Below are 9,301 nucleotides of genomic sequence, written 5' to 3'. Positions count from 1 at the left end.
CATATGTAGTAGAAGGATACATAAAACTATAAATTAGTTTCATGTACGAGTACAACCAGTATATATATCGAGACATTCAGCATTTTTCTTTAGTTAGCCCAATACATTCCATTTCGTTACAGATCATCTTTTCAGAAAAATAACCAAAGGCTAGGTCCTGGCGTGCTCTCGCTTGCTCATCTTCTTCTTAGGACAATCCAATACTAAGCCAGTCAAGTAGTCGATTTCAATGTACATTGTTTTCTGTATTATTGATCAATTTTGACGAACCAGAAAAAAGAAGTGCTATGGCGGAGTATATCAACAACTTGAGTAAGTATATATATATATATATATATATATATATGATGTCTTATTATTTGTCCGTAACATATATTTATGTTTGATATGTCCATAATTCAAGTATATGGTTGTTTTATATCATGTCTAACTAGATGTGCTAACTAGATTTTATTTCCTTTGAAAAATGCAGTACAATTGCAAAAATGGGTCAATTTGTTCGCCGGCTATATATTGTGGCTAATGATGGTATACTTAACCGATGTATGGGAGCTTGAATTAATTCATGCGGCCGCGATTATTAATATATGGATGGGGTTGAGCAAAGTCTTGCCCATTGTCTTTGCTCATCTTGCTGATTCTTTCCTCGGAAACTTTTTCGTCGTCCTCTTTAGCAGCTTTTCCTCCATGATTGTAAGTAATCATATTTTGCTTTAAACATCAACGATACAATTTTTTTTAGGGAGAATATTACCGTAATATTCTGAAAATTTTGTAATGTTCATTTGAAATATGGTTACCATTATATTTTAATGATTATGCGCACAACTTATGGGGTTTAATCATCAATAGAAACTTGATTTTATTTTATTTATCTATATATTTTATACATAAGCTAAGGTCAACTTATGTAACATATCTTGTAAAGTTGTAATCAACATTATTGGAAAATAATTGTAGGGACTTGGTCTAATATGGATGTCAACGCCACCTGTGTTGGGCAAGTCAAACGGAAATTGCACCCAATACAAGCCTGAATGCATCGGCGAGCAGCAGAAACAACTCTTATACGCGGGGCTGGCCTTTACTGCAGTGGGAATCGCGGCTCATACTGCTAGCTATGCACCCTATTCACGGGAGCATTTAGAGGTGATTGATGATAGTTGTGATTGTGAATGTGTGTGTTGTTGTGTGGGTTGTCGCACTCACTTGGTTGCTCTAGCCGCGCTCCTAGTAGCTGCTTTTGTCAAGCCATGGGCTACCTTATTTGGGATATGCGCCATACTTGGTGTGGTTTCTTTTCTTGCTTGCTTGATTTTGAGGGTTACCAAAGGGTGCAATGATAATAACCCTGTTCTTAGGCCACAAGGGAGCCCCCTGACTACAATTTTTCGGGTTTTTTTTGCTGCTTCCTCTAAGAGCTTCTGTCGAAGACCTCATGATGCGAACGAGCTATATGAAAAACCTGACCCTAACCAAGAATTATTGCCCCATTCGAAGAGCCTTAGGTAAATAAACTCCCCTGCTTAATCAATTATATTGCTTCTATTACTAATTCTGTTTCTTTAAGTTCCTTACAATTGTTTTTACATAAGTTGACTTAAAATCTAAGAAACATTTCATGGAACTATTGTACTACTATGTATCTAAAAACTAATTTACAAAAATTATTTAGCTCAATTTACCGTATGCTGTCACATGCTCTATTTATCAAGGTACAAATGGTTGTATACAGTGGATGAGTTAATCTTACTCTTATAAGGTAAGTGAAATTATTTGTTCTACTCATTTTTTTAGTTGGAGTATAGTTAAAAACCACCAATGTAATTTCCCCTCATTTTGTGGTAAATTTAAGTGGTATATATATATATATATATATATATATATATATATATATATATATATATATATATATATATATATATATATATATATATATATCAAGAGTTTATTAATTATATTTAACTAGTATTGTAATTTTTTACACATTGCAGTGGTCTTGATAAGGCAGCTGTAATCAAAGCAGAGCCAGCATTAGAGCAACAAGAACAAAAAAGATGGAGCCTTTGCAAAGTAACAGAAGTTGAGGAAACCAAGATATTTATACGCACAATTCCCATTTGGATGACCTTCATTGTTTGCGGTGTTGTATCATCCTTGGGGGCTACCTACTTTCTCGAGCAAGCGAAATGCTTAGATCCTAGAGTAGGGAAAGCAAAGGCCCCTCTTATACTCTTCTTGTGGTTTTATGACCAGTTTCGAAGAAGCTTTACCACTAGCTTCCTTGGGACATTTGCCTTAAGCGGCCGTTATGCACCTAGGATTGGAATCGTAGTTGCAATGATGTACGCTACACTTTCTTGCATCGCAGCAGCGAAGGTTGAGACAAGAAGGCTCGGAGTTGTCAAGAATCATGACTTAATTGATAAGCCAGACGAAAGAGTACCTATGACTATATTTTGGCTCTTGCCACAATTCGTGTTACTTGGTGGCCTTGATGGCATTCAAAGGCTATGTGCTTATAGCTTTTCCGTCGATCAAGCTCCTAGCTCCATGATTAAGTACTTCAATCTTTTCGCAAGGGGGTTCTTCGGACTTGGGGTCATGGGAAGTGTTGTTTCAGTTTACATTGTGGGGATGATTAGCGAGGCAAAAACAGGAACAAATTGGTTTCAAAACACATTGAACACAAGCCGATTGGACAACTATTATTGGGTGTTAGCTACATTAGCCGCGGTAAATCTTGTTGTCTATATTTTGGTGGCATGCTTATTTCGCTATAGGGAATCCAGATTAGAGCAGATGGTGCAAGGAGCATTCAACTTCATGGATGATGATTTTTGATCGACTTGTTGCATTATGCATTTGATCATTTACAATATGTCATGTTGTTTATTGTTGTGTTAGTGTTTTAAACCATCTAGCTTGGATTGTATTCTCAATCTTCTCTATGGATGTTATAACTCCTCGACCCCCTTCCCAATTTGAAATTTTATACAACTTGTTCGATCTATTTGAAATGATAAGTTGCGATCACATTGTCTTAATGACTTATAAATTAAAATTTCACTTGATAAAAGGAAATTAATCATCGGAGTATTATAGTTGTGATATTTTTATCATTTGCCCGGGCACATGTTTTCTGTAATATATCGAGAATTCAAAATCATTAGTAAATGCAACTTACCAATGAAGTCCACCCTAAGAAAAAAAAATACGAAGTACAAAAAGGAAAATGTTATATCGGAAAAATCAAATTATATTTCATATATAGTCCCTCTATTCCACAATGATGTTGCTGTTTGGAATATTTTGACTTTTAAAAATAAAAGAGAATCTTCTAAATTTCTCTCAATCTATAAGAACAAATATAGTCATATGTAATCTTGTTTGATTTGTCTTAGTGAGTACATTATAAATATCTAACTTTATGCTACGATGAGATTAAAGATATTTACAGTCAAAGATTTGTAAAAATTTGCATCGATTTACGTAAACAGGAGCATTATTCTGAAACGGAGAGAGTACCCTTTTAGACCAAAGAGCACGATATATACAAGCCCCTTTAGCCAAGCCCATTCTATTTGTAAAACACTTGAAAGAACGGTCCATCAATTTTATTTTATCTACAGAAATGGACTGTAATGAAGTCTACCAAAAAAAAAAATCAGAAAAAAAAAAATGAAGAAGAAGAAGAATAAAGGTTGGTACGACCGTACGAATTTGGCACATGTTATAATTGTTACAACAACAATGTTTAGTGTATAAAATGACCATAAAGGTTGGATAATTAAGTTGGGTCTATATATATATATATATATATATGTTATTTTTTTGTTTTTTGTGGTAGCAAGGTGGCAACTCACGTAATAAGATGATTACGATTTCATTAGCAATAACATATAATCTATAATAGTTAATAATACTTTCATTAAAGCTACTTGCATTGCAAGTAGTTCTTTGATTACATTTTCTTTTATTACGTAGTATAAGGTTGGTTAGCAGCCTCCTTATTCTATACATATATTTATCTTAGGAGAAATTATGTGTTAACTGATTTAAGGTACCTATATACTTGTATATATAATACCCTCCTTTGCTAAATTTTCTGTACACTAATCAACTGATATAGGTAATTACTAATTAATAAGTTTTCAGCTTGTTATCATCTTCTTTAATTTGTCTCTTTTCTTTTTTCGTTTTTCTTTTCGTTTTTGCTATGATCATATTCTTTTTAGTTTCTTGTTCTAACTATATTCTAAAACTAAATTTTAGACAAGTTATTTTTATTTATATTAATATCCAGATATATATTTGATATTTGGTGATTTTGCTTTATTCTAGCCAATTAATTACAAATAACTATGTGTTTTATCTAGGTGAAAAGGGGCAATTTGAAGGCTAGATCATTGTCTTCAGCTCAAACCACCTTGGCAGGACTACTAAAGATTGGAGCTATGGAGTATATTGGCATATTGAGTATGTACATCTAATAATTTGTTAATTTTAATCATATACTTCTTCATATAACTTAAATTTAAGTATTATATTACAATACTTTGTTATTAAAGGCATTAACATTAACTTGTGCATCGAACTACTCATTTCATTATGCTTATGGGTGATAAGAGTCTCTCCCCACATCCAATTATTGAGAGGGTAGAACCACCGTAGGGAGGACTATTAACTCTCAACTCGATACTTAAATATTGGAAGAATAATCTAAATTAAAGATTCATGAATAAGCTTGAATATATAATATACAAGTATTACCTTATAAGTCTTTATGGATTACTTAAGTACTCCGTACGTTATTTATATATTTTTAAGTATTTGAATAATATACATAATCTACCTTCTAAGGTTTTCTTAATTAGAAATTGTGACTTGGGTTGAGTAATACTCCGTAATAAGCATTGTCAAGCAAGCTTGTTCCTTTTGAGTTCAACAAGCTCGAGCTTGGCTCGTTAACACCTCTGACTAAGCTAGCCGAGTTTGTTTTTTTTTTTTTTTTTTTTTTTTTTTTTTTTGAGTGAATAAAAGCGCTAGGCAAGATAATTTTAATTAAGGAAAAGATAAGATTTTTTTTTTTTTTCTCTAAATTTGTTTCGAATGTTGTGACACTTTTAGTTTGTTCGTTCTTGATCATAGGACATCTAACTTTCATTAACTAACTCCATTATTTCATTCCTTTGAATATGTATGCAGTACGTTTGCAGAAATGGGTGAATTTGTTTTCCGGGTATATATTGTGGCTAATGATGGTGTACTTAACCGATGTATGGGAGCTTAAATTAATTCATGCAGCTGCAATTATCAATATCTGGATGGGATTCATCAAAATTCTGCCTATTGTCTTCGCTTACCTCGCCGATGCTTTCCTAGGCAACTCTTTCGTCGTCCTCTTTAGCAGCTTCTCCTCCATGATTGTAAGGAATCTTAGTTATTTCTACTCTTATATAGCGCGATTCCCTCATTTTCTCAAATAACTAAGTTGCTAGCCAATTAACTTCAGTTTAATTGGCTAACATGTACTATGTCTATCAGTCTATGTATATAATTTATGATTAAAGATTCACATGAAGTTAGTCTACCACCCTTTGTTGAATTGAACAAAAAATAAATTTAGGAGTCTAATGGCCATATACAAGTGTAGCAGTATTCCATCATAAAACCAATTGATACTAGGGAAAATATCAGATTTATTTATTACTTTCTTGAATATATGTTTGAGAACAGTATGTTTTGTGTGCAGCTGGTCATACCATGTGACTGCTTGTAAAAGAACAAATTAATTTCTATAACACTGACAAAGTAACCCTTATAATAGTGTAATAATGCCCGAGTAACCCTTATAATAGTAAGTGACTCCTATAACACTGACGAAATAATTAACCCCTATGATGATTGATCACACGGTACGGTGTGGCCAGCCATATATAAGAATTTGTGGTTTGCGAATTATTCTAACCCATCAGCTAATTGTTTGTAAAAAGGGTGACGATTACCATATTATTGCTTGACTATTATGAGATAATATTGGTTTTGGACGATACAATAATGATTTTGGTAATGATGGAAGTACTAAACTTCTAAAGCAAAGAATCTTTCTTTCAAATAACTGTCATTAACTTGTCTTTATCAATAATTCAACTCTTTCGTTGTCATTCTCATCCAAATCATCAGTTAGTAGATCTATATAATACAAGTAATGTTTTTGTATTAAGCCGCCCTTGAGTGCATGATTATTCTAATTTTCTGTCTTGTAGATATAATGTAAGGAGTTTTTATTTTTTATTTTTTTTATTTGGTATTTTAAGTTATTTGAGACTTAATTAAGTTAAGGTCAAGTTAACCAATATTTCTTGTACCAAATGTTGAATCATATTGTAGGGACTTGGTCTAATATGGATGTCAACACCACCTGTATTGGGCAAGTCAAATGGAAATTGCACCCAATACAAGCCTGAATGCATTGGCGAGCAGCAAAAACAACTATTTTATTCGGGGCTCGTATTCACCGCGTTGGGAATGGCTGCTCTCTCTGCTTGCTATGCGCCCTTTGCGCAGGAGCAAGCAGAGGAGGCTGCTGCTAGTAACAGTACACGTCGCGTAGGGTGGTGTCGTACTCACTTGGTTGCCTTTGCCGCACTCTTAATAGCAGCCTTTGTCAAGCCATGGGCTATCTTATTTGGAATATGTGCCATACTTGGTGTGGTTTCTTTCTTTTTTTGCTTAATCTTGAGGGTTTGCTTAGGGGTTGGAAACCCTGCTCCTAGGCCACAAGGGAGCCCCTTGACTACAATCTTTCGGGTTCTTTTCGCTGCTGTCTCCAAGAGCTTTTTCTCGCGCCCACAAGATATGAATGAGCTCTATGAAAACCCTAACTCTCTCCAAGAATTATTGCCTCATACGAATGGCCTCAGGTTAAATTAAATTTTGACTTATTCTATATTATACCTATCTCAATATATTTTCTCCATACCATTTTAAATGCAATAATTTGACTTTTACATCTATCAATGCTGAACTTCAACAATTAACATTGATCTTTAACCATGATTTAGCAAAGATGTTAAAAGTCAATATTATGAAAACGTACATTGAGACGTATCTATACTTGATTATATTTTACATTACATATCAATCACTAAGATGATCAAACATGAATATGTGAATAGTTGCACATTCAAACTGTTGTGATTAAAATGGAAGCGGATTAAAGATATATTTGGTCTTGTATTAATAAGCTAGTTAATTAAAACTAACATAGTATACCAAAACCTGTTGACAAAAAGTTACATGAGTACAAGAAGAGTTTAGGGGATCATAGTATACAAAAAGTGTTGCATAAGGTATAATTTTCATATAATTTGTAATATAATGTTACGCTTTACTATGCGCAGGTGCCTCGACAAGGCAGCTATAATCGAAGCAGAACCCGTGCTAGAGCAACAAGTGAAAAAAAGATGGAGCCTTTGCAAAGTAACAGAAGTTGAGGAAACCAAGATATTTATACGCACAATTCCCATTTGGATGACCTTCATTGTTTGCGGTTTTGTATCATCCTTAGGGGCTACCTATTTTCTTGAGCAAGCGAATCACTTGGATCGTAGAGTAGGAAAGGCGAAAACCCCTCTTATACTTTTCTATTGGTTTTATGACCACTTTAGGAAAAGCTTCACTAGTGGCTTTTTACCAACAATGTCCTTAAGTCGACGTTACATTCCTCGAATTGGAATCGCAGCTGCCATGATGTACGCTACACTTGCTTGCATCGCGGCAGCAAAGATAGAGACAAGAAGGCTCGGTGTTGTCAAGAGTCATGACTTAATTGACAAGCCACACGAAAGAGTACCTATGACTATATTTTGGCTTTTGTTCCAATTCGTGTTGCTAGGTTGTCATGATGGCATTCATCGATTGAGTGCTTACGGGCTATCATTGGATCAAGCACCTAAATCCATGGTCAAGTACTTTAATCTATTCGCGAGGGGCTTCTTTGGCCTAGGGGTCATGGGAAGTGTTGTGTTAGTCGACATTGTTGGGAACATTAGCGAGAAAAGAACGGGAATAAATTGGTTTCAAAGCACATTGAACACTAGCCGATTAGATAATTATTATTGGGTGCTAGCTTCATTAGCTGCTGTAAATCTTGTGATCTTTATTGTTGCGGCATGTTTTTATCGTTATAGGGTACCAAGAGATGGGCAATTGGAGAAAGGGCTATTACCTGTGGGCTTTATGGATGATGATCATATTTGACGACATGTGTAGTGATGTATTGCATTGGTTTTTATTTGTGTTTATTTATCGTTGAGCAATCTTGGGTGTAAAAAAAGTTATCAAATAGTCATATTGTCTTTACATTTGTAGTTAGTATTTGTATTAATTTTAATATATCCTAGCAATGCATGATACATGTAATCTCCCCATCCTTGTGTATTCTTAGTTTTTGGTTTTTTTTTCTTTTTTTTTTTAAATCACAAGCCAACATGAAATTTTATCTGTATTATCCTAACGGCTACATATAAAAAGTTAAAAGTGGCTGGCTTGATTGATATACGAGTGATTTTTCATGCATTCCTAAAGCTGTTGTGTAAAGTCCTATGTTCTTCACCTTATTTTTACTGAATCGAAATTAAGTAGGGCTTATTGAGAGTTAAAATAATATAGAATAAAGTTGGGGTAGTATGAGAGGAAAAACGATAAGAAATAAGAGAATATGTCCAAAAAGAAAGTAATAAACTAAAAAACAACTAATTTTTAAAAAATTATACGAAATATATTGATGTGCTTAATAAAAAACAGTGGGAGTGTTAGCTAGGATGACATGACCTAACTCCTTCGGTTTTGTTAGTGATTTAAATGTTAAGACGTGACCCAAAATTATATAAAGCCCAAAAATCTTGCTAATATAATCCTGATTAATCTAGTATGTTGTGGTAAATTGGCATTTAAATTTCCAACTACAAAGTTAGTTGAAGAAGAAGGATAATTAACTAGAATTTTCTAGTTATGAAGATTTCTAGATGGGACTTGAATTGAAGGATTTCAATCAACTGATATTCACTACTATATATATGAATAGTTGGCCATCCATTTGGTCATCTACAAAAGTCCGTCACTCAAATAGAAAATATAAGCTTTCCTACAAATAATCTCCTCCTTGTAATCAATTCCGCTATTCTTTATCTTCAAAATTTCTTGATTTACTTTACGCTTTTACTGCGAGTCCATACCCTAACATTAACTCTCTTTTCATTAGTGTGACTTGATCCGTTTACTTTTTTCATCTAAT

The 9,301-nt window shown here is 33.7% G+C and overlaps 2 protein-coding genes across 2 annotated transcripts; both read left to right on the top strand.

The window, feature by feature from the left end:
* LOC110687102 (protein NRT1/ PTR FAMILY 5.5-like) lies at nt 1-3,274 on the top strand. The gene is made up of 4 exons (XM_021863723.1): nt 1-312; nt 473-693; nt 961-1,508; nt 1,995-3,274. The coding sequence occupies exons 1-4, from the start codon at nt 288-290 to the stop codon at nt 2,842-2,844; spliced, it is 1,644 nt and encodes a 547-aa protein (XP_021719415.1). The 5' UTR covers nt 1-287; the 3' UTR covers nt 2,845-3,274.
* Nucleotides 3,275-4,020: 746 nt separating this feature from the next.
* On the top strand, nt 4,021-8,561 carry LOC110687439 (protein NRT1/ PTR FAMILY 5.5-like). The gene is made up of 5 exons (XM_021864089.1): nt 4,021-4,132; nt 4,380-4,479; nt 5,209-5,429; nt 6,394-6,926; nt 7,407-8,561. Exons 2-5 carry the CDS (start codon nt 4,458-4,460, stop codon nt 8,263-8,265), a joined length of 1,635 nt encoding a protein of 544 aa, XP_021719781.1. The 5' UTR covers nt 4,021-4,132; nt 4,380-4,457; the 3' UTR covers nt 8,266-8,561.
* The last annotated feature ends 740 nt before the right edge of the window (nt 8,562-9,301 follow it).

The sequence above is a fragment of the Chenopodium quinoa genome, unplaced genomic scaffold (assembly GCF_001683475.1).
Source record: "Chenopodium quinoa cultivar QQ74 unplaced genomic scaffold, ASM168347v1, whole genome shotgun sequence".
Taxonomy (NCBI): domain Eukaryota; kingdom Viridiplantae; phylum Streptophyta; class Magnoliopsida; order Caryophyllales; family Amaranthaceae; genus Chenopodium; species Chenopodium quinoa.
This window is presented reverse-complemented; position numbering and strand designations above follow the sequence as displayed.

Bases quoted from the DNA above. Each gene is read 5' to 3' on its own strand.
- LOC110687102 (XM_021863723.1), top strand. From the start codon at position 288: ATGGCGGAGTATATCAACAACTTGA. The intron at 313-472 runs GTAAGTATATAT...TGAAAAATGCAG, and splicing joins GGAGTATATCAACAACTTGA to TACAATTGCAAAAATGGGTC. The intron at 694-960 runs GTAAGTAATCAT...AAATAATTGTAG, and splicing joins GCAGCTTTTCCTCCATGATT to GGACTTGGTCTAATATGGAT.
- LOC110687439 (XM_021864089.1), top strand. From the start codon at position 4,458: ATGGAGTATATTGGCATATTGA. The intron at 4,480-5,208 runs GTATGTACATCT...ATATGTATGCAG, and splicing joins GGAGTATATTGGCATATTGA to TACGTTTGCAGAAATGGGTG. The intron at 6,927-7,406 runs GTTAAATTAAAT...TACTATGCGCAG, and splicing joins CCTCATACGAATGGCCTCAG to GTGCCTCGACAAGGCAGCTA.